At 45.3% G+C, this 24,716-nt stretch overlaps 1 protein-coding gene across 3 annotated transcripts in view; it reads left to right on the plus strand.

Moving 5' to 3' along the window:
- CCDC92 (coiled-coil domain containing 92) overlaps positions 1-24,013 on the plus strand; it is a 32,405-nt gene extending 8,392 nt beyond the window's left edge. For all 3 annotated transcript variants that reach the window (XM_053587872.1, XM_053587871.1, XM_053587870.1), the window contains 3 exons: positions 19,241-19,387; positions 19,903-19,944; positions 22,619-24,013. In XM_053587872.1, the coding sequence (XP_053443847.1) occupies positions 19,258-19,387; positions 19,903-19,944; positions 22,619-23,388 (942 nt within the window). In that variant the 5' untranslated portion in view covers positions 19,241-19,257 and the 3' untranslated portion in view covers positions 23,389-24,013. The remainder of the gene's footprint in view (positions 1-19,240; positions 19,388-19,902; positions 19,945-22,618) is intronic.
- The last annotated feature ends 703 nt before the right edge of the window (positions 24,014-24,716 follow it).

A 24,716-nucleotide genomic window follows, 5' to 3' on the forward strand; every position in this document is an offset into this window, starting at 1 on the left:
CTAGAGATTCATAACCTGTCTTATATCAAAGAACTCCCATGAAAACCATGCCTGGGTCAACTTCATTATGACCATTTAATTCCTCTAGAAACACACAGCTTTTATAACAAAAATACTAGAGTCCCTGGTTGAAGTTTCACAATTCTTTTGCACACACCCTCTCCATTTCTCAGTTCACTTCAGTGTCCATGTGGGAAAAACAAAATCTCATGCTATCAAAATTGGGAAAACAATTACTATATTCTTGGACAATTTAGAGTTTATTTGCAACGCTTTCTTCCAAGCAAAAGAAAGGAAGGAAATGCCTACACCCTGACCCAGTATAAAAAGGTAAAACTGGGCCTTTCTGCACACATGCCTGACAGGAGAAGCAGCTCCTCAGATAGGCAACCTAGTGGTCCTTCATCTGATAGTTGCCTTTTCCTCCAGGGTCAGCGGCTCTCTGTTACAGGAAGGAAGATGCACATGGCCAGGGCTTGTACCTCCCAAGGGTTCCATACACCCACAGTTTACTAGTAATCCAGGACATCCAAGGAGAGTAGGATGAACTCAAGTCAGAAGAGGAAAAAGGCGTACACCAGATTAGACTGACCCTAACCCAGGGTTTCTTGACCAAAACACCACTGACATTTGGGGATGGATCATCCTTTGTTGTGGGGCTGTTCTCTGTTACATGCTGTCTAGCAGCATCCCTGTCCTCTACCCTCTAGATGCCAGGAGCACAAAACCCCCTAGTTGTGATAACCCAAAGTATATCTGGACATTGCCAAATGCCCCTTGGGGGGCACAGTTGCCCCGGATGTAAACCACTAACTACTATAACTTCATCAAACTCTCAAATAGAGTTCATTAGGAGGATAGAATTTTCTGTATTCATCCTTTAATTTTGACAATTTAAAAGATTGTCTTAAATCAGAAAACTTACACACTAATTCCATCTAGTCTTTGGCTCAAGAAAAAAAAAAAACTTGCATTAGCCATAAAACAAATGACTGTAGATTCTCTGAGGGGGAAAAAAAAAAGCTTATATTGATGGTTTGCAAGCAGGGTAGAGTGAGATCAAAGAAGCAGGCCAGTTCCTCACCAACACCCACATGGAGGTCACTTGTGCCATCCTGCCAGATGATGTTTGTCTCAGCACAGTCACCGTCTTCCTCTCTCTACTCACTCCCCATTCTGTTTAGCCAAATGAATTGTGGCACCAATTGTTGATTAATGCAACTACATTTGAATAAAGAATTTGTCACATTTGTTTTAGTCTTCTGTATGAAGAAATTCCAAGTTCCTCCAGCTAACCGGAAAACCTTTAGATGCATCTTCAAAGAGATGTCACATCTAATTATGTTATTAAGACACATTATCAAGTAAGGCAACCAGTTTAAAAAGCAAACTTCTAGAAGTTAAAGGTTCTATTTTATTTTTTATTTATTCATTTTTTTGAGACAGTGTCTCTTGGCCTCCGTAGATTGCTGTGGTATCATAGCTCACAGCAACCTCAAACTCTCGGGCTCAAGCAAGTCTCCTGCCTCAGCCTCCCTTGTAGCTGGAACTCCAGCCACCAGCCACAACACCTGGCTATTTTTTTTTATTTTTAGTAGAGATGGGGTCTTGCTCTTGTTCAGGCTGGTCTCGAACTACTGAGCTCAAACAGTACTCCTGCCTCAACCTCCCAGAGTACTAGGATTACAGGCATGAGCTACTGCACCCAGCCTACAAGTTCTATTTTAAAGAATTTGGCAACAATCTAAAACCCAGGTGTTTAAAAATACTTGTTTTGTAATAAAAATTGAAAAAAATTATTTCCATCCACATTTACCAAATAGCAGAGCATGCTTGTAGTTCTTCAACAGAATTAGCTTCTTAACCAAGAATATTGTTTGCTTTTCTGCAGGTTTAGGACAGAAAAAACATTTTCTCTTGTTCTGAGATTTTTTTTCTCAAGCAGCGTTCTCAAGAATAAGCACTGGAATTCTCTTAGCACAGAACACCAAATAGTAGACCCGAGTAGCTCACAACTTAAAATATAGAGAAAGAAAAGGGTAGAAGAGAACTTTTAACAAATGGAATGTGAGCTGAACAATGTTCTGTCTCCACCACAAAATTTGCACTTTTACATCTGAGTGGGTTGCAACATTTCATCTTCATTAAGAGACAACAATATAGTGTATAGTTAAGAGCATGAACCTCAGAGTCAGTCTGGTTTAGGATCGTCCCAGCCCTACCTCCTAGCACGTGTGAGCTGTAACTTGAAGGCATGGAACCCCTCTAAGCCTGTGTGCTGATGTGTAGAGAGAGAGTGACAGTAACTACTTCTTACCCGGTTTATAAAGCATGGCCTGTAGGCTGTCAGTGAAAGGTGAGTCTGCGTAGGTGCTTTCTCCCTGGAGCTGTGGGCTGTGCTCCCACTGCATTTACCTTCTGCTTCATCCTGTACCTTCCCTGCCAGATGAAATTCCCTTAAGGAGAGATTTTGCCTCTCTTGGGTAAAAACTCAGCTTTTCCCCATTTCCAATCTCTTCCATCTGAACTTTTCCAAAGGGCTTTCAATATGCAACTTAAATCTCAGACTAGCTTTTCTAACTAACCTTGTTTTCTGCCACTCCCCAGAATGTTCTTTCCGTGTTGAATAGCTTAATGGTTTCAGTTACTTTTAAAACTTCATTCACAGTATCCTTACCAGAAATGCTTCCTCCTGTCCCAACTTCTGATCCTTTAACACTTGTTTCTGACCTGTTTAGAATAAAATCTTTGTCGCTCCAGTCCTTATTCACTCAACATTCATTAGTACCTCCATGTGCCTGGCAACATGTAAGGGACCAGGAATGCTATAATGATTGGGACCCAGCCCTGCCTTCCAGGGATTTACACAGCCTGGCACAGTAGACAAGCAGGTAAATAAGAGCTGTGGACACTATGATGGGCAGACCTCATGGATGGCCTTCCCCTGGCTCCTGTGCTTGGTGTATATCTCATGAGGATTTAATTATACATTGTTTTCTTTGTACTTTAGTAGCAGAGTCTCATATTCTCAAATAAATGGTAAGGATAGAACTGAGTACACAGTGAGCACTTTAGAAACATATGCTTCTGGCTTGATCTTTACCCTCCAGATACCTATTTAAAGGGAGGGACGGATTGCCCAGCCTATTGTAATAAGCCTCACAAACTTCAAAAAACTAATTAAAAAACAAAATCAATTGTAATGTTAAGCTTCTGGCAACTTGACTGGCTCCCAGGCTTTGGAATTCATGAATGGTTTATTTTATTTTTTTTTTCCTTTTGCGACAGTCTCAAGCTGTTGTCCTAGGTAGAGTGCTGTGGCGTCATAGCTCACAGCAACCTCAAACTGAGACTCAAGCAATCCTCTTGCCTCAGTTTTCCTATTTTTAGTAGAAACAGGGGTCTCAGTTTTGCTCAGGCTGGTCTCAAACTCCTGATGTCAAGCAATCCATCTGCCTCAGTCTCAGTGTTAGGATTACAGGCATGAGCCACTGCGCCTGGCCAGAATGGTTCATTCTTTAATTTATCAATTGTAAAATGAAAATGTAGTATTGTCCTTTGAGTCAAGTAAAGTTAGCTTTATGGAAAGTTCCTATTTTGTTCCTGCTTCCTTTATGCATTGTCCCTATTTCGTCACAGACGAGGAAAAGCATCATCAAAGCTCAGCCAAGCATCTCAGTTTCAGAGCTTCCAAGTGCCACCGAGAAGTTCCAAAAGCATGACCCGAGTCTTCAGTTTACACACAGTGCAGCTGCATCTCAGGTCTGTTGCTGTCCCACAGTGTCAGCACCAGCAGTCCACATGGCTGGCTCAGCGACAGCAACATTTCCAGGTTTCAGTAAGCTGCACCAAATAAGCTACCTACAAAATGTTCTAAACAAGGCTGCCTTTTCCTTTCTACAAAAAAAGAAACTTTAACTTTTATGTGGCTGATAATATTTTAGTCTTTTTAGAGCTTTCCTACTAACCTCAGTGCCACATACGTGTAAATTAGCCATCCTTCCCTCTACCATATCCTCATGGCGATAAATCTTTCTGAGCTCTCAAGTGCTCACCAACACAAAACCTAGTCTAGTATCTAATGGGGGCAAGAGTGAGCGAGATCTCCTCTGATTTTCCACTGTGGAAGAGAACTCTTTCTTAAAGGACCAGCTCAGATTAGTAGAAGTATTCATTATTCCAGGTGCCAGGGGTGTAACAGGCAAGAAGACAGAAAGCCCTGTTCTAGTGGAGTATACATGCCAGTAAGGAAAGGAAGATAAATGCCCTAGCTTTAGAGAGTGATAAATGCTAGGAACACATGAGATGGCACAGTGTGATAATAATGGCAGTTAAAATTGTTGTGATATGCAGTGCAAAGTGAAAACAGCCCACAGCAGATTCTATATTGATTTATCTGAGAGCCAGTGAAACCCACCTGTGTGACTGTCCATATTGGAGTAATAACAACAGCAGACGTACAGTTCTAGGTGTGGTTCTAAATGCTTTAGAGCTCTGTTGCCCAATATGGGAGACGCTAGCCTTGTGGGCATGTTCAATTTTAGTTAATCTAAGTAAAAAGAAATAAAATGAAAAACTCAGTTTCTCAGACACATGAGCCACATTTCAAGTGGTCAGTAGGTATATGTGGCTAGTGGCTGTATTATTAGACAGCAAATAATAGAATATTTACATCACAGAAAGTTCTATTAGATAGCACCTTTTTAAGGTTAAACTCAATCTTCACTATACCTACTAAGGCATATTCTAATTTTCCACTTTGCAGAGGAGGAAAGTGAGGCACAGGGAGTTATGTGTAACTTCCCCAAGGTTGTTTAGTTAACACAGGGGTCCTCAAACTGCAGCCTGCGGGCCACATGATGCGGTGTGATTGTATTTATTCCCGTTTTTTTTTTTTTTTACTTCAAAATAAGATATGTGCAGTGTGCATAGGAATTTGTTCATAGTTTGTTTTTTTTTTTAAACTATAGTCTGGCTCTCCAATGGTCTGAGGGACAGTGATTGGCCCCCTGTTTAAAAAGTTTGAGGACGCCTGAGTTAACAAGTAGCAGAGCTAGGATTCAAACCATGGCAGTCCGCATCCAGAGCCTAGGGGCTAATCCTACCCTGTTATGTCACTATAGCAACTCGTGAGTTGAGTACATCTCATCTGTACCATCCACTTTCAACTGAGCTACAACCAGTGGAGAACCTTACCCCATAATAAAATCTTGTCATTGAAAGCTTTAAGTTTCAGCTGAAAGAATTTCTGAGAAAAGGGTCCTATCTTTACTGACAAAAAAAAAAAAAAATGGAGGCCTATGTTAGCACAATTTCTCCCTCCTTGAAAAGGAAGAGGGATCTACAAAGTACCAGGGGAATACCAAGCATGTGTGTAATCTCAATAAGGCAAATTATCTAAACTCTCCATACCTCGGTTTCCTCGTATGCAAAGTTAGGAAAATGAAAGGTACCTATCCTAGAGCACATGAGGATTTTATACGCCCTGGAAAGCCTCAGCACAGGACCTAGCACACAGTAAACACTTGGCAGGTGGCAAGTACTGCACTGTCCGCAGTAGCATTGCTACTCTACTCTTAAAGACATTCCAGAATGCATAGAAAACACCAGAACTGGCCATCTCCCTACGTGGGAAGACAGCTCATCCTCACCTCCTGGAGCTGCTTGGGTTAACACTCCAAGAAAGCACATGGCTGAGAAAGTGGCAGCCTTTCGAAATGGATTTGCATTTAGCCCAGGCACTGTCTAGTGTTTTTAAAGTTTGGGCAAGTGTATTTACTCCTCTGAACCCCATAGTTCAGTGGTTAGGGTGCTGGTCACATACACCAAGGCTGGCAGGTTTGAACCTGGCCTGAGCCAGCGAAAACAACGATGACAACTGTAACAAAAGAAAAAAAAAATAGCTGGGCGTTGTGGTGGGTGCCTATAGTCCCAACTACTTTGGAGGCTGAGGCAAGAGAATCACGTAAGCCCAGGAGTTGGAGTTTGCTGTGAGCTGTGATGCTACAGCACTCTACAGAGGGTGATAAAGTGAAACTCTGTCTCTAAAAAAAAAAAAAGTGCTATCATACCCATCTTGCATGATTGTTTCAAGTGATTATGAGCCTGGCACAAAGACACTTGGTAAATCATAGCCATAATTACTGTTTTTGTTAATGATTTTCAGCTTTTCATGATTAAAACCTATGTTTGAGTATTTTCTCACCCAGAGGCTATGCTAAGACAGATGTGTCAAAAACAATCACTTTAAAGCACAGCCATCACACCCTTGAATGGGAAGCTAGTGCCAATGGCAAGGCCTTGGGGAGTATATAGCAACTGTTTCCCCACTGTCCCACAACCAGCAAGGTCAGTGGCTGCCACATGTGACCTAAGGTGACCATCCTGCCTTTTCTGAAAACTAGGAGAAATAAATTTCCCAGGCTCCTGACTGACCAATAGGCTTTACTAGAGTTGAATCAACTAGAAGGTGAAACATCCAACCTCAGAATTTTTAATTTCAAATGGGAAATATGAGCACTCTAAGCCAAAATTGTTACGTTCCACGTATGTAGATTGGGAGTATATTAGTATAAGTATCTAAGAGTGAGCCCTGAAAAAATGTGCCACAAGCCAAGGATTATAATTAATCGCATTGTGAGAACATGAGGTCAAGTATAAGAAGAAAGCAAAAGGGGCGGCGCCTGTGGCTCAGTCGGTAGGGCGCCGGGCCCGTATACTGAGGGTGGCAGGTTCAAACCCGGCCCCGGCCCCGGCCAAACTGCAACCAAAAAATAGCTGGGCGTTGTGGTGGGCGCCTGTAGTCCCAGCTGCTCAGGAGGCTGAGGCAAGAGAATCGCTTAAGCCCAGGAGTTGGAGGTTGCTGTGAGCTGTGTGAGGCCACAGAACTCTACCAAGGGCCATAAAGTGAGACTCTGTCTCTACAAAAAAAAGAAGAAAGCAAAGATAGATGTACAAATGAAAAACTAGTAACCTTTACCCAGGTAAAGGATGGTTAGAATAAGAATATTCTAGGTTTCATCCCATTCTTTGAAAAATCCTAATAAGCATAAGATACAGTGGTGACTCACTTTCTCCCACCCTCCTCCCACAGGTAATGTCATCTATGAAAGAGTCATCCTGCCTCTTACTCTCCTTTACTGGTTTTCATTTATTTCTATTGGGTTAATATGCTAATGGCTCATTTATCTAATATGATCCAAATTTGGTTGGAAAGACAAGCGTTAAAGTAACAGGCACAGCACCTGTTTACCTGGTGTCGTTCTCACACTGACCACTGTGTCTAGACCATAGGGTTGCTGGCATATTTTAAAGGACAGATGTCCTTTAATGGACAGATGTTTTATAGGGAGTGGTTTTCCTCTCCTGGAACTTAATGCATGACCTATGAAAGAACTAGAATATATGATCCGGGGAGTTCTCTCGTTCCCTGACATAATAAAGAATGATGATGAGTAGAAAGAACTTTATGGGAGCCAGTCTGAAATGTCATCATTAAATGTGCCTCTCGTGTTCTACATAGCACAAGAAGCTCTCGGAAAGGAAACGTTTAAAGAATTGAATAATCCATGTTGGGGCTGGCAGATCACTATATGGAAAGGCAAGGGTCAAGCAGCTTTAAATGGACATGCTGAAGTCATCAAAAAAAAGTTCTAGGACATGAAGACCTAGGGAAATGGTAAATGCTATCTTTTAAATTAAGTTTATCTTCTTTTAAAAGTATTAGTACTTAAGTTATGTTTTCCCAAAGAAATAAATGTCCAATAAAAATAAATATTTTATTGATCACTGGAAGGTAGGTAATTACTAAAATTAAATGCCTGGTTGTGGTGACTCTACTTACAGCAATTCACTACTGTTGGACTATTTTAGTAACGTTAAATGTCGCTAATGTCCTGCCTGTTTAAACTCTTCTGAAGTAATCAGTGTAGGCCCGTTTTGTAGAGAAGCAAATCAGAGGATTTGCCTTGCTTCTGCTTGATCACGTAGCCAAATTCTTAGTGTTCAAGATGACATGGCCGGGACCAGGCAGCGCTCTTTCTGCTACACCACCGGAATAAACTCTGTAAGTGGTGGTCATGTCTTCAGATGTTCAGTTTAGCTACGTAAGTTTTATTATAATTAATGAAACAATTGCCTCTTTTTATAATAAAGGAAAAGTATGGCTAAATTAAAGTGTATAGAGCTTCAGTTAATTAGTCCCTTTATCTCTTTAAAACCTGTACTATAATTAGGCAGACCCACAAAATGAGTAAAAGAAGCCTTATCAGTTAAGGCAGCTGACATGGGTCATCTGTTTGGCAGACCATATAGAGAGATTTTTTTTTTTTTTTTTAAAGAGGCAGAGTCTCACTTTGTCGCCCTTGGTAGAGTGCTGTGGCGTCACAGCTCACAACAACTTCCAGTTCTTGGGCTCAGGTCAGCCTCCCAAGTAGCTGGGACTACAGTCACCCGCCACAATGCCCAGCTATTTTGTTCGTTGTTGTTGTTGCAGTATGACTGGGGCCGGGTTCAAACACACCACCCTCGGTATATGGGGCCAGCACCCTACTCACTGAGCCACAGGCGCCACCCTAGAGAGAGATTTTTAAAGCAAGTAAATGTGTCTTCTTGGCCTAGGTTTTGATGATCAAGCTCTAAGATTTAAGGAATATTTCCTATTTTATTAGTATGAAAATTAAAATATTTCCTATTTTATTAGTATGTGGCATTTGAGATCACTGTATCTTTTAGTTATAACCATTAGACAATTAAAATCTGTAGTAGTCACAATCAGATGTGGAAATGAAAACACTAAATAGGAACTGGTTGTTTTCCTTTCCATTAAAGAAAAATATCACTACTACTTATAAATTGTGAGGTATTTATATCCTTAAATCGTTGACTCAGTATCATTTTGGTAACTGAAAAGCTTGTTAGAAGTTCACAAGTGACTTTTCTATTAAGTTGCAAACATTTCTAGCTTCAGCTCATGAAAAAAGCCTATTTGAGTGACTCCCAGAGGGCAGTCAGCTGGGGACTGCCCAGAAGGGGCTGCAGGAGGAAGCAGGCTGAACACAGCCACCACAGCTTCACCTGGCCCTGGGCAACCTCCCCTTCTAGGGGCGACTTCTTTCTGGGGCTGCTCCCTTTGTGCAATCAGAAGTGCTAAGCTGACCTTACAGGCACGTGTCCAGTCCTGAGCAGCAACCCTCCTGCTTCTGAGGGCGGGAGGTGGGGTGCTGGTAGGGTCTTCAACAGGGTGCTAGCATCCTGGCTTTTAGTAACCCAGTCTTCCTGGGGCCCAGGGGACTCCCATATGGAAGGTACCATATGATACAGATTGTGGGAGCTCATGCATTTGCCTATCTTGGCCTGCATGGCCCACTTAGAGACAGTGGCAGTCTGAGATACAGACTTGCTTTCTTTGTGAGACATACACACAGAGGGGCTAAGGCCTTATCAGTGGACAGATACATGACCTGTTTTTTAATAGAAGCCAAATAGAAACTCTTAAATTATGAGATAATCAGAGTGCAGAGAAACCCAGTTAATAAATCCATAGTGCAGCCTCCAGTGACTGCAGACTTCCCAGACAGGCTACATATCCTATTTCCATGTCTAATTGCTAATCTCTCTCATTGCATCTGTTATGACTTTAATGTTAGGCTGTACATTCTTTCAGAAGGAAGTAGCTGCCAGTGTCTAAAGAATTGTCGATGGGCCTTGTATTTTATGATAGAGAATGTCAGAGGAGGAATGTATAATGCATGGGGTAGGGAGTACCTAAGAGTTCATCATTGTCATTTTCTGCATATCTTGGGAACACTAAATTGTTGATTTTACAAAAATTGCCTTCCCTTTAATTCTTCTTGATGCTCGTAAACTAACCACAATTCTAGCACAATTCCATGATAATCTTGGAATAATGTTATCACAACATGTGATGCTACTATGTTAGCGGGTATTTAGAGATCATATTTTGTTACAAGGAATACCTTTATAATTTTTTTTCTAACTATAAAGTAGTATGTGTTCATCATTAAAGAAGCTTTAGGTATTACCAGTAGAATTTCAAAGAATTAGAAATCACCCACACCGTACCATGTAGAACTCAATACTTTCACCACTTTGGTGTGTGTATCCTTCTAGATACACTACTTATGTACACAAAGATGTGATGTTATACATATAGCTTTTAATATACTTTTAAAAGTTTAACCTATCATAGACATATTACCTTGTTGATAATTCTACATTTTTTTAATTATTGAAGAGTTTAGAAGTGCCATTATCACCCCTTACATTCAGATTATTTTGTGTAGTGGTTATCTTGCAAAATATGTATAAGACTTTTTTTTATTTCTACCCTGTTTCCCTGAAAATAAGACATCCTCTGAAAAGAAGACCTACTTACAGGAAAGATAAGATGTCCCCTGAAAATAAGACCTAGCGCATCTTTGGAAGCACACCTTAAAATAAGACACTGTCTTATTTTCGGGGAAACAGGGTACTAGAGTTTTCTTTTTAGCCTTTAGAGGCTTACCTATTAAAAGATGTCTGCTGCCTATTCAGAGAATAGGGGACCCCACAAAACATCTCCATCCAAAGTTCTCACGTTTGGATGAGTCCAAATTTAGTCCAACTACCACTTTATTAGAATAAGACCGACATACTGTAAATGTTTTATCTGAAAAGTATAATTTTATCTTCCCAGTCATTATATGATGTAGATACTGTGATTATTTCTCTTGCTAAAGAAAAGAATGGTGAGGACTTAGGTTGCAGCTTGAATGTGGCCACATCAGGATGGGAACCCAAGATTCTGATTCCCATGCTAAGCCCTTAACCACACCTGTTTTTATTATGTTAATAAAAACCCTAATTGGGGCAGTGCCTATGGCTCAGCAAGTAAGGCACTGGCCCCATATACCAAGGGTGGCAGGTTCGAACCTGGCCCCAGCCAAACTACAACAAAAAAATAGCACCCACGTTGTGGCAGGCGCCTGTATTCCCAGCTACTCAGGAGGCTGAGGCAAGAGAATCGTTTAAGCCCAAGACCTGGAGGTTGCTATGAGCTGTGACACTACAGTACTCTACTGAGGGCAACAAAGTGAGACTCTGTCTCTAAAAACTAAAAAAAAAAAAAAAAAACCTAATTCCTGAAGAATGATTAATAAACAAGATTTTTTGTCTCTTTAAAAAATAATTGTACCTTTGCCTTCAACATTTTTTGCTTCCATTTTGTAATGGTGTTCACTCTTTTTACCAAAATATTCCTGGAGTCATTGTTGAATGCTTACCCTTCTTTGAAATGATGTCCTTTTTCTTGCTGCCCTATTCTTTTGAAATTTTCAAATTGCTTATTAGTTAAATTTTTAAAATATATGTGCAAGTAGGAATAGTAGGGTCCTACAGCTTAAAACAGTTTATCCAGTATATGAATTCAGAATAACATTGGTATTCATTTTCAGAGATGATAAAAGTTCCTTTCTTAAAAGCAGGTATTTTAGATTGAGAGTTGATGGCCTAATTAGCCTTGGACCTTTTTTTAGCCTCTTATAAAGTACTATAGATTGATTGAAAGGAAGAAGTAGGTTTTACTATCCCTTAGGGCATCTGGCTCTGCCTAACTCTATTTGCTTCCCTGAATGGCTCCTTTCCAGCAAAAATGGAGGATAAAGGCCACCAGAAAATGTTTCTCTTTGCTTTTATGTTTCCTCTTTGAAAATAACTAGAATTTCTTTGTTAGCTCATTTCCATATTTAGATGATGTTCAGGAGAAACCCAGGTAAACAACTTGAAGGTACAATTATAGAATTCTAGACCAACATTTATATAAAAACAATATAGCTAATATTTACTGAGCACTTACTATATGCCAGACACTATATCTGCTTATACTATGATTCAGATATCACAATGATCTAGGTAACAAGATAGGGTTCAGATTTAACCTCAGACACAGTCTAACTCCTCAAAGTGTGTCCACTCTGTTCTCTCTTATCCCTATGCTAAGCAAATCTTCTTCGGGCCTTGATTTCTTAATCTTTTTTTTTTTTTTTTTTTTTTGTAGAGACAGAGTCTCACTTTATGGCCCTCGGTAGAGTGCCGTGGCCTCACACAGCTCACAGCAACCTCCAACTCCTGGGCTTAAGCAATTCTCTTGCCTCAGCCTCCCGAGTAGCTGGGACTACAGGTGCCCGCCACAACGCCCAGCTATTTTTTGGTTGCAGTTTGGCCGGGGCCGGGTTTGAACCCGCCACCCTTGGTATATGGGGCCGGCGCCTTACCGACTGAGCCACAGGCGCCGCCCTGATTTCTTAATCTTAAAGAAGTTGTTGGATGGCTGATTTTGCAGGTTTCTTCCACCCTCAACATTTTTCCTAGTCCATGAATCTACTTAGAAAACACTACCTCCCTGCTAAGAATCATTTTATCCTCCTCTTACATTTAGTCACTACAATTGCTGCTTTTGTTTCCTGGCCAACCTTCATTGTCTTGATGGCAGGGCTTAAGCTATAGGACACCAGCACAGTACAGAAAGTTCCCCGAATAAGGCCTCAGAGGTCCCTGTGCACAGATGCTGAGGTACTATTAAGTGCCAGGCTGCAGGGTCAGGGCCGGGTTTCCCAGAACACTCACAGGGAGGGCTCTAGCTCTTCCCATTGGTCAGGGTGGGAGAGGACCAAATGTGAATGGGTTATAACTTATTCATGACTAGAATCTTAAATAGCTTGTTATAACTAATTCACAGCTACCACCTGAGTACTGGTGTGCTGCTATTTTTTCAGATTCTAAAATTATTACCCTATTTCCACAGGCTTTGTGTTCAGCTGAAAGATAGGTTTTGTTCCGATTGCCAAGAAACAAATTTCCCATTTTTAAATAGTAAGACCCTTTACTACCAAGGATATTCTATTTCTTTTAGTCTAAGAAATGTAGTTTAGGGATACTTTAGCAATATTGCTTCTGGCATGTCGAGAAATTATGGGATGAGGTCATGTCCAGATCAATGCTGCTGCAGCACTTTTTGATTAATGCAATATAATTCTGGTTTAGATCTGTCCTCAGTACCATTATGAAGTGGTATAAAATTATCTGAAGCACATACGTAATGCATGAGTTCAGATGTGCAGGAAGAATGGAAGTTAATTAGGCCAGGGGGGCAGGAGGTGGTTTGCCAAGTATGTTCCAGACAGAGGGAACAAGATGTGCAAAGGCCCTGTGTTGGGTGTGGCCAACACCAGGGACCAGAGGACATCAGTGCTAGTGAGCATAGAGCTGGAGGGGGCCCAGTGGGATGGGATGGGGAGGGCAGGCTGACCTGGCAGGGCCTCTAGGGCTGTGGTGCTTGATCCTAGGAGCATCAGAAAGGTGCAGTGTGGTCAGAGAAAAACCCCAAAAGGTAGACACAGGAAAAGGTATATTTTTAAAAAGGGAAAAGATAAGTCCGGCTTTGGTTCCTCCTCACAATGACATCAGAGTGGTCCTGGCAGCTAGGGTCCGAGCTGAGTGCTGTGTGTTCCCCAGGAGCAGCCTTGTCACTGACTTAGCCCCGAGAGGGTTCCTATTAGCCTGGCCTTGGAGAGGAAGGGTGTGAGTGTGGTCCTGGTCCTGGAGAGCTACAGGGTGGGAAACCTAGTTCTTCGGGGGGGTTTTTTTGTTTGTTTTTGTTTGTTTGTTTGTTTGTTTTGTAGAGACAGAGTCTCACTTTATCGCCCTCGCCCTCGTAGAGTAAGATGGAGTCACACAGCTCACAGCAACCTCCACCTCCTGGGCTTAAGCTATTCTCTTGCCTCAGCCTCCCGAGTAGCTGGGACTACAGGCGCCTGCCACAACGCCCTGCTATTTTTTGGTTGCAGTTGAGCCGGGGCCGGGTTTGAATCCACCACTCTCAGTATATGGGGCCAGCACCCTACGCACCATAGGCACTGCCCAGAAACCCAGTTCTTTGTTCCTAAGCTAGTCTGGCTGCTTTGTGAGGGTGCTGGATAGGCCCAGCATGCCTTACCCTCCTCTAGCTTCAGGGAAAGCTTGGCCATAACACAAGCAAGGCTCATGCTACATGGATGGTCAGCAGTGCTGCTTTAGTCATGTGACTTTCTAGCCTGGACTCGGAGAGCTGTGGATTCTGCCTCGCTGCGTGCAGTGCTGTTCCCAGGCTGGCATGTCACCTGGCCCTGTGTTCTGCTGAGGGATGCTGGCTTCCCTTCCATGGACTGTATCTGTCTGTCCTCTGCAGTCTCAGAGCACCAGAGATTTGATGTACACGACTTGGAAAGCATCTGAATTTCTGATGAAATTCTATCAAACCTCGGGATTTTTACCCACAGAGCCTAAGGGCCAGGAGAAACTGTGCAGCTCAGATGCATTGCTTGGTTTATGTCCCTCACTTCAGGAGGACATTTTCCTCTGTTCCCTCAGAGGGGTACTGTGAGAGCAAATGACCTTGGTGACAGGAAAGCACTTTGTGCTCATGCAAGTCAAGATGGTCCATAAATAAGATTATTATGTCATCATTTATACACAATTCCCTGAGAGGCAGCAGCAGCACTTTTGGATTGGGATGACAAGAAGACTCAAGCTGTTGACCAGGCGGCTGTCCTCCTCCTGCTGGACAGCAGCGAATGGGGCCCTTCTCTCCCCACGTCCTTCTTCACAACATGCTGCCCCTTCCCACTCCAGGAAGCTGCCTCATGGGTCTTCACAGCCCATCTCTCTAGAATTTGGAGTGGAAAGGCTTTTTTGAATGTTAATTTTCTGAATTTGTAAATAGCAAATTAACAAAATACTTAGCAAATTTACCATGGGAGAAAATGCCTAGCCTTTGAGTCATGATCACGGTAACTTACACCACAGATCTCTACCTGGCAAGCACGTACTTGCACTGCTCCTGCCAGAGAAGAAGTAGGCCTGTGCACATTCACCAGCGTAGAGCAAGCCCTGGAGTTGACAGTCACTTGGAGAAGAGGCCCAGTGTCCAGGCTGTGTTGCCATTGGTTGCCAAAATAACTGTAAAATTGCCGAAGGCTCCCAGCAGTGCTTAGAAACAAAATCGGATTACCTGAAGACAAAGGCTGCAGTACAGAGGGCCCACAATTTGTGTATGCTCTTTGACATAGAAAGTCCAGTGCTTTGCAAGGCAGGCTCTATGAGGGTTGCCCTCCATTGCTGGCTGACACACGACTGAGATGGGGTGAAGACCTGTAGTTGCAAGATGCGCTATTCATCTACAGCAGACCCCTGCACTTCCACTCCCATCCAGCACCCTGGCCCCTTCAGGATTGGTCACAGATGCTCCTTCATGTTTCTGATGCTTAGAGTGTCTCAAATTCTGAATTAAGCCTCTCAGGACCAAGTCCATTTCTTCTGAATTAGCTGTATCTCTCAGCTGTGTTGTCTTGGCCTAAACAGGATGCTTTCATAGCTTGATTCGTGTCACTGTACTGGAAGGATTAAATCATTACAGTGATTACATGTCCTCAGCAGCTAAGGATAAAAATTGGAGACATCACTGCTTTTAAACTGCAGCAACTCTTTTGCCCTTGGAAAGTCAGAGATACTGTTTTATTTAGAAAATAATTTAGTAAGTTAGATGCCATTTGGATATTGATTTCCTTGGCCCCAAGAGGACATTTCTTGTTCGTGTATATCCTAACAATTGCGGAGTGCCCTGCACAGATGGCACAGCAACATTAGAGCCTTTTAAGTCAGCACTGAGTGGGGAAGGGGAGCATGACAGTGAATGTTACCGGGGGGAGAATCTCGTCCTCCAGCTGTCCGGACTCCAAGTGGTGTCAGTGGAGCTCACTTTGGCCTGGCCGCGTTATGTAATCCTACTCTCGCTGTTCACCTTGCATTCCTTCTCATCCCAACTGTCTACCTATAATGATGGGAAGCTTCAAGGACACATTTTTATTTCTGTAGTTACCACAGTGGATTCATGAAATACAGAGTTGTTACCTTTCAAAGTTGCTGATTTACCAAGGCAGTTTAGAGTATGAATACTCATGTAAGTCATATTCAGATTTGCTACAAATTAAATTTAATACTGCACTATGATTGGGATGGGGCACCTGCAGCCACCAAGACTGCAATTTTACTTCCGTCCTGCCCCACCCCCACCCCGCCCCGTGGTAGGTTGTGGAAGTGAATATGTATTTCCCTGTCCAGGCGCATGTCATTTTGTGCTATTGGGGTTGAGTGAAATTCTTTTGAAGTTTTAAAATATTTTGGTATATCATGTTTTCTTGGAGCAAGGCGTGCCTGTAAACTAAAGGCTCTATAGCTCTGAAGGTCTCATGCTGCTCTGGTGCCACAGTTGTGCTGACAGCTCATTCGTTTAACAAGTGCTGCCACAGGCCTCCTGTGTGCCAGGCACCATGCTGGGGCTGAGAGGGCAGTGGCATGCTAACACTTACAGACTCCCACACAGAGGGAGAGAACTAAAACTAGGGACAGAGCATGACATGTCCGTTGCCACGGGCTTGCAGAAGAACCTTGCCTAATGTGGCAGGCCAAGGCTTCCAGGAGGAAATGATCTTAGCTAGGACCCAGATGGTAGGTAGAAAGGTAGGCAGAAGAGAGGTGCTGGGAAGGGTGTTCTGGGCAGAGGAGGAGCCATGAGAGGGCATCAGAGTGGGAAGGACACGGCCCCATTGGGAGACCTGGAGGAAAGCTGGTGCCATGAGTAGGGGATGGGCTGGGGGGTGGCAGGACCAGTCATTCTCAGGGCTGGGCAAACCCACTTGATTCTCAGAGCAGTGGGAATCATTAAATATTTTTAAATAGTCTCAATTTTATTTTTAATCATTCTGATGTGTGGAGAAAGGAATGGAGCAGAGGGTGGTTTATTTGCAGTGTTTTGGGCGAGGGTGATGGCAGCCTTGGGGAAAAGTGAGTGAATTTGAAAACTAGTATTGAAGATAGACCCCTGAGAAAACTTGATGGATTAGAAACAAGTGGCCAGTGATTCTGGAGTCAGGTGACTTGCAGGCGCACAGCTGGGGCAAATGCTGGAGAAGGGGTGAGGTGCTAGGCCTGTCCTCCTAGACCTGCTACGTTCAGGATCAAAGTTAAATTGTCCTCACTCTTCATCAGCAAGCTCCTAAAATATGGGCTCTGCTTTTCCCATTAACCAGCAGAAGCTCAGATTTGAGGCTGTCCTTTTAAAATATTGCCAGGCAGCTCATCTGGAGTTCTGCTTCCAAATCCCTCTCAGCTCTGAGGGTCCGCGTCCCAGGTCAGATGCTGGCATTCCTGAGTGGAGGTCAAGTGTGGGCAGTGCTGAAGGCACAGGCAGCACCTCGCCTGTGGCTATTCAGCTTCCAAGCATTCTGCTTTGTCAGGGAAGGGTAAGGTCAACATGCGGCTCAGGAGGCTCACTCTCAGAACCTGCCTTGGCTATGGTTGGCTCTTTCGTTCTGGCTGGTGATGCCCAAGGCCACGTGTTACACAGACAGTGCTGGGACCTCAGGGCCTGTGGGGCTCCAGAGCCTGTAGAGGGAGAGTCTGTGGTTGAAGCAGAGATAAGTAAGGGCAGAAACTTATTTTCTTGTTCCTGCCCTTCTCACATGTCCACTGAGGTAAGCCCTGTGTGATGGAGACAGCTCTGGCATCATCTGCAGCCAGGAAGCCTGGCAAACCACAGGCCAGGACTCAGCTCTGTTTCAAGGAAACGGGCCTAGGGAGGACCCCCAAGGTTATGTCACCAGCTTCCTATTGTTGGGATTTGAGTTTGTTTCCAGGCTTTTCTGACTACAAGGCATACCATAATGATCATTCTCACAGCTACCTCTTTTCACACAGTACTAACCTTTGCCAGATTCCTAGAAGTAAACTTGCTAATTCAGAGAGGTGATCGATTCTGAGGCTTCCAATAGGCTTTGCTGAATTGCTGCCTAAGGCGAGGGGCACCCATTCACGGTCCCACCAAACCCGAACTGTTCCCTGGTGGTTGCTGCTTTCTTTTGTCATTTCTGCCCCCAAGTGAAAGGTCCTCTTGTTTTTATCCTGGTCCTTTTTAGGATGTGACGTTAGTCACTTCTCTTCCCATACTTTGTTTTGGTCTCATTTATTTCCTCCTCTGCATTTTTCAGGTTGCACCAGGCAGAATGTTTTTGTCTCAGTGAAAGTGTGTCTTAAGTTGCAGTTAGGAAGCATTTCTAGCTCCAGAGCTAGTGTGTAAATATGTCACTGGTCTTACAGATTACGAGGAGTGATCAGTATTGCCGGATGTGTTGACAGCCTAGATGTGTCACGGTCTCCAAAATCATCCCATCTTGCCATCCTACAAATATGCTGTGTACTGGAAGCCTTTGAGAACTGGTGTTTCCTTTAGGGCGCGTTCTCTGGCATAGCAAATTAGAGACACTATACTCTGAGGCTCTATATTTACAAGAATAATTTATCAGCAAATAATAAACATTTTGTCCTTGGTTATTTATCAGCACTTGCAAGGAATCTTGAATTACTCTGGTAGCTTTTCTAGAAAGGCTGTTTGGCTTTACCACATTTCTCGAGTTACAGTAAAGGCAAAGAACCTGAGGCGTGAGCATTGGATGATGGAAGCCAAAGTGGGGCGGGGGAGGGAAGGGATTGGGACAGAGCCCAGATGCAGCCACCACATGGCCCCATGACATGTGCTCTCAGGACATTCCTAAGGATTCGGGGCCCCTCTGCCTCTTCTTGCTTTGGCCTGCTCCAGATGCCATTTAGAGGAAGCAGTCAGCCCATTTCCTGGTGCCAGGATTCCCTGTGAGGAAGCACTCAGTGCCTCCTTTGACAGTAGAATCTTTTAGGTGTAATTTGGGCCAGTCACAGTCTGTTGAGGTCAGGTGGTGTATGTCAAGAGATTTAGAATCAGGGCCCAGGATGTGAACCCCTACTCTATACTTACTGGGTGTGTGAACACCCCCCCCCCACACACACACACATACACACTCATTAATCATCCTCTTAACCTATTTCCTTGCAAGCAAATGAGGTGACTTATGACTGCACTGGGCATAGCTCACTGGTGTGCCAGGAAGCAGAAGCTTCTGCCACTGCACTTGGGCCTCCCTGCAGTGACTGGAATATAGGCCCCCAGGCCCTACCCTCCAGGCTCCATTGGTTTCCTCCTGCTTTCTCCTGGGAGGTGCACAGCCCTGTGTACTCAGAGCCAAGGAGGGTAGGCAGAGGACAGCTCCCTCTTCCAGCCCATCACTGTGGGACCCTCATTGTCAGAGATAGCAAACAGGGTCTGTGTTTCCCTCAGGTCACCTGGATGTCAGCATGGCAACCACAAACCTGGAGAACCAGTTGCACAGTGCACAGAAGAACCTCTTGTTCCTTCAGCGGGAGCATGCCAGCACACTCAAGGGGCTGCATGCTGAGATCAGGCGGCTGCAGCAACACTGTACAGGTACACGGGGGCAGGGCACAGCAGAGCCTGGTGTCAGGTCACGGAGGCTGGATAACAATCTGGCACAGTGGCCCTCACCAGCTCCCTGTCCTCATGGGAGTCTGTGTGAGTGTATTGCATAATGGAAACAGACTGAGCCGCAGCTGCAAAACCTTTTCTTGGCATACTGAGGACTTAAAAGATTAAAATAAAATTGTTATAATTCACCATGCATTTTGGAAAGGATAACCAAGAGGTAGCCTGTGTGGAAAATCAGACTGCTCATTCATTGTGGATTGTTTTGGAGGAAAGGGGAAGGGGGCTTTTAAGGGAAAGGAGGGTCCCTCTTAACCCTAGTAAGGACAGTGGCCACTGCTGTTTTCTGCTGTTCTCATACTTGCCTCTGAGACTACCAAACCCTGCTCTGTGTGGGCACAACTCTCTACCTGCCCATGGGAATTGCTTCTGCATTTCCAGAGCTGATGAAGGTTTGAAGTGTACCTTAACAGAACTAACGTATGAAATTTCCTTTTTAGATCTGACATATGAGCTGACACTCAAAAGTTCTGAGCAGACAGGTAAGAACTCCTCCCCAAAAGTTAATGACAGTATTGCTTCTTTTTGTGGTTTGTGTTGGTACCATTTGTTTTCGCTAGTTATACACTTCGAAGGAAACACATTTGCCATGAAGAGTTGCATATGTGGCAAGAACGCCCTAAGAAATGACAAAGATGTTATGAGTGGTTATCAGTGGGCAGCAGGATGAGTAATTTTATTTTCTTTTGATCGATGCATATATTTGGAGTGTCTATTATATTTTTTAGATTTCCGACTTCTCCACAATGAATGTTTCTTGTGTAATCAAGACATAAAAATAGATGTGATTTAAACCCAAGAGGAGGAGCAGCAACACAGGCAGAACACACCCCTACCCAGGCCCTGTGTCCCTATATCTTAGCAAGGGTCCCGGCAGAGAGCAGGTGCTCTCTAACTACTGGCTAGGTGAGTGACCACTATACAAGGTGGCCCAGAGAAGATCAATGACCGTCTTTCTCTTGACTGCAGCCCCAGAAACGCTTCCCCCAACCGGAAATCTCTGAGACATTGGGGAACCCCAAGGAGTGTCAGTCTGATGGCAGCCAAGAGTAGAGAGACAGCAGCCTGGGCCTTCCCAGGGTCCTCTGTGCCTGTTGCAAATAGCAAACACAGAACAGTGTGGAGATTTAGAGAATGCAGAATATGTGAGGCAAGATGCGTGTTCACGACGGTAGTTATTATTCATGAGCGTGTCCAATTCCTTATAAAAGACATGGACTATTTCCAGTCCTAATGTATTACTGAGCACTGAGTTCTCCACTTGGGTTATTCACATGACAGTCTCTTAAGTGCTCCTTTCAGGAGCCAGGACATCTCATCTGCGTGCGGTAGAGAAGGCATGGCCAGACTTCTAAGGGCTTGCAACAGGAGCCGACCCTCAGGTTCTGCCTGTAGAGGAGGGATACCAGGATCCTGTCCTACAGGAATCTGTATCCCTCCAGATTTCAACCTGATGTTGGGGGCCTCAGCCTCCGTCCCCCCATGTCATGGAAACCAGGGCATCCTCCCTCCCTGTCCCCTCTTGGCCCAGACTAAACTGAAAATGCACGGTTTTGTCCTTTGGCTTCTCCACTTGAAGTTCTCAACCCTGAGTCTCAGGGCTACCCACTCAACTGGTGTGGTCCTCTCAGCAGCAGCAGGGTCTCTATGATAATGGTTTTCAGGGTGTGTCTCGGTGTGGAGGCAGTGGAAAGCCCCTCAGGAGGTTCTAGTGGGGTGTCTGCCCTCCCCAGGGGTGAACATCATTGCTTTACATTGGTGCTTCCCAAACTCTGCCCAATCCTAAGAAGCCCTGCACAAAACAAGTATAATCCTCCGTAGGGCCTTGAGAAGCTATGTGTCTGGATGATAGAACATGTTACGAAAGCTGCCAGCTCAGGCCAGTGGGGAAATGCTAGGAGACGCAAAGAGACAGAGGCTCTGAAGACAGCAGAGGCTCAGGAAGGATGGCCAGTTCGGGCCAGGGCATGGGTGGGGCCTCAGGCAGTGAGTTTTGCTCAAGGGGATGGACACAGGGGTCTGAAGTTGGCTCAGGGACAGAAGTGGGCAAGGTGGGTGGCAGGGGTGCTGGTGGGAGCAGGTAACACTGGGACACTAGGAAATGAAGGCCATCTAGCAGTTTGGATTTTATCAGGTAATGAGGAACCACATTTGAACAGTAGAGTAGAAAGAATGACCTATCTTCCTAAATGCTAGATAGATCTGAGGGAAGACCAGAGGGGCCAGAGCAAGGCCAAGAAGCAGGAGCAGGGAGCATCAGAGCTGGATAAGTCTGCCAAGAGCTGACAGATGTGGGCCATGGGGACATGAGCAGAGCTGGGGAGGGAAGGGTCACAGGTGGCCTATGGAACATCTAGGTTCGGCCTAGTTGGGAAGATAGTAATGTGGGAAGTAGAACAGCTATTTAGATTTGAGGGACTCGTCTGAGGGACCATCACTGGGAGAACTGGCACTCAGGAGATGCTGACTCAGGAGCTGACTCAAAATTTATTGTAGATCAGCTAGGAAGAGTCTAGAAAGAACTTCCTAGGAGCCAGGTGAAGAGGAGGGCCAGTCAGGCAGTGTGAAGATGAGCAAGGTCATAGCACTCACTGGGTCTGGAGTTTAGCCAGCAGGTGTGAGTGCAGACAGCTGGGGACAACGTCTGCAGGTCACTAAAGGAGCAGAGGTGGTGGGGTGGTGATGTGTGCTGCAGGCAGGGTGAGGGCAGAACTAGGCAGCAGCCCCTGGTGTCAGGGTGGGCACAGGGACAGGGATGCCTCCCTCTCTGAGTAGGAGGCGGGAGAGGATGAGAGGCCATGAGAGGAAACCAGAGGCAAAGGAAATGTGACATCTTGACCTCTCTTACGAGTATTTGTGTCTTAGACATGGAGAACTATTACATTTGAGTTTCAAAACAGTGCTTTGAATGTAGCAGGCATTTAACAAACATCACCTAAAATTGCCTGTTTGAACTTCAGCAAGTTTAAAATTGGGACACATTCTTTTATGCAATGAGCTAGTGAAGTGAGAGCTGGAAAGGGCTTGGCCACCCCCTGAACCTCCCACCCCCTGGAAGTGGCTGTGACACAGCCCTGGCCCTGCCTGCCCCCAGGCTTCATGGCGCTGCCTCCGTCTAGTGGGTTCTTCACCTGCTGTCTCGACTTCTTCTTGTAGGCGATGGGTCTTCTCGAAGCAGTGAACTGAAGAAAAGGTGTGAGGAACTAGAAGCTCAGCTGAAAGTCAAAGGGGACGAGAACGCGGAGCTGTTAAAGGAACTGGAGCAGAAGGATGCCATGATCACAGTACTGGAGAACACCATCCGCGAGCGCGAGCGCAAGTACCTGGAGGAGCTGAAGGTGAAGAGCCACAAGCTGAACCTGCTGTCCAGCGAGCTGGAGCAGCGGGCGGGCACCATTGCCTACCTGACCTCCCAGCTGCACGCCACCAAGAAGAAGCTCCTGAGCTCCAGCGGGACCTCGGACGCCAGCCCGTCAGGGAGCCCCGTGTTGGCAAGCTACAAGCCAGCGCCGCCCAAAGACAAGCTGCCCGAAACGCCTCGCCGCCGCATGAAGAAGAGTCTCTCGGCTCCCCTGCACCCGGAATTCGAAGAGGTCTACAGATTTGGGGCTGAGAGCCGGAAACTACTTTTGCGGGAACCGGTAGATGCCATGCCTGACCCCACCCCATTCCTGCTGGCCCGGGAGTCCGCGGAGGTCCACCTCAAAGAGCGGCCTCTCATCCCGCCCATTGCCTCCGAGCGCAGCGCTGGTGAGCAGCACAGCCCAGCCCGCGACAAGCAGCACAAGGCCCACGTGGGGGTGGCCCACCGCATCCACCATGTGGCCCCACCGCAGGCGCAGCCTGAGGTGGAGACGCTGGCGGTCGACCAGGTGAATGGAGGCAAAGCTGTGAGAAAGCACCCAGGCACGGACAGAACTGTTTGAGGCCGCGGCCCCTCGGCTTCGTCGCACTGTGAGCACCACTAGAAAACACTCATTCACACCTTCTGTTTATTTTTTTCCCATGCATGCCAAATTTTTTTTCAGACCTGTCTACCAATTCTTCTCCTTCTGCTTTTCTTGCCCTCTTACTGACAGCTAAATATGATCGTGTCCCTGCTGCAGAATACATATTTACCAAGTGCCGTGGCCAAGCACCTGCGTGCGGCTCGCTTGCTTCTAATCCCACTCCATGTGAGCTAAGTGCGCTTGTGGGCAGAGCACAGGCCTCGGGCTGCATCACTACTCAATGTTCATGAAATCAGATATTCTTATGCCTAATTACAAAGTGGGAGCAACACGTATCAACCTTGACCTCCCTCCCCAGGCTCCAGGGCAGCCTGTCCGGAGCACCCGTGATCCCTCCTGGAGACTTAGTAACCTCCCAACATCCCAACAGACCTTTCCCAGGGCGGCACCGATCACCAAGCAACTGTGTGTGTATCTAAAGGAACTAAATAAGATGATGTTTTACTCCTCATAGCACCACAACCTGAATGTGTGTTCATATTTTTTGTTAGTTTTATCCAAAATGTTTAAGATCCCAACAAACTTTATTTTCTAAACCTGCCTTCTTTCTGTTTTGTGTCTTTTATTAAATCCCAAGGGAGGGCTGGAAGAAGATCACGGGAGGGGGAGAAACAGCAGGTCCCGGCGGTAACTCCTACCTTCTCCCAGCCCAGAGCTATTCCTTCCACTGTCTGCGCTTCTGAGGGCTGGCGGAAGCCTCTTTTGGTGGGACTGGCCTCTGCCCTTCTGTCCTGCAGTGCTCAGCCCTGCCCCTCCATCTTGGAGTAAAAGCTACTCCTTGCCTTCAGCTGGCTTGGCCAGGGATCCAGGCCAGGCTCAGAGAACACAGAGGGGGTGGCCACTGGCTTCCGAGGTTCCAAGTCTGTGCCCAACCCCAATCAAACTCAGCAAGTTGGGGCTAAAAGCTTAGGAATTAAATAAGCTCAACAGCCTTATGAGTACCCGGCAAGTCAGAGCCAAAGGAGCTGGGGCCAGAGAGTTCTGGAATGGGGACAAGTGGCTGTAGGTGGTTCTGGCATCATCAGTCTTGCCTGCCATCAGCTCACAGAGAAGGGGTCTGCCTGGAATCCCTCCCCCAGCAGCCTCAGCCTTCTGAGGAGCATCTGCTGAAACAGACCTGGAATGTCAAAAACACCCATTTGGAAATTTACCTTAGGACTCTCACTTGGGCCAGTGATATGCCAGGCACGTCTGCTTAATCAAGTGTTTCCTCTGAGAATGAAAAGAAAACTCAACTCATCTTA

Source organism: Nycticebus coucang, chromosome 4 (genome assembly GCF_027406575.1).
Source record: "Nycticebus coucang isolate mNycCou1 chromosome 4, mNycCou1.pri, whole genome shotgun sequence".
NCBI lineage: Eukaryota > Metazoa > Chordata > Mammalia > Primates > Lorisidae > Nycticebus > Nycticebus coucang.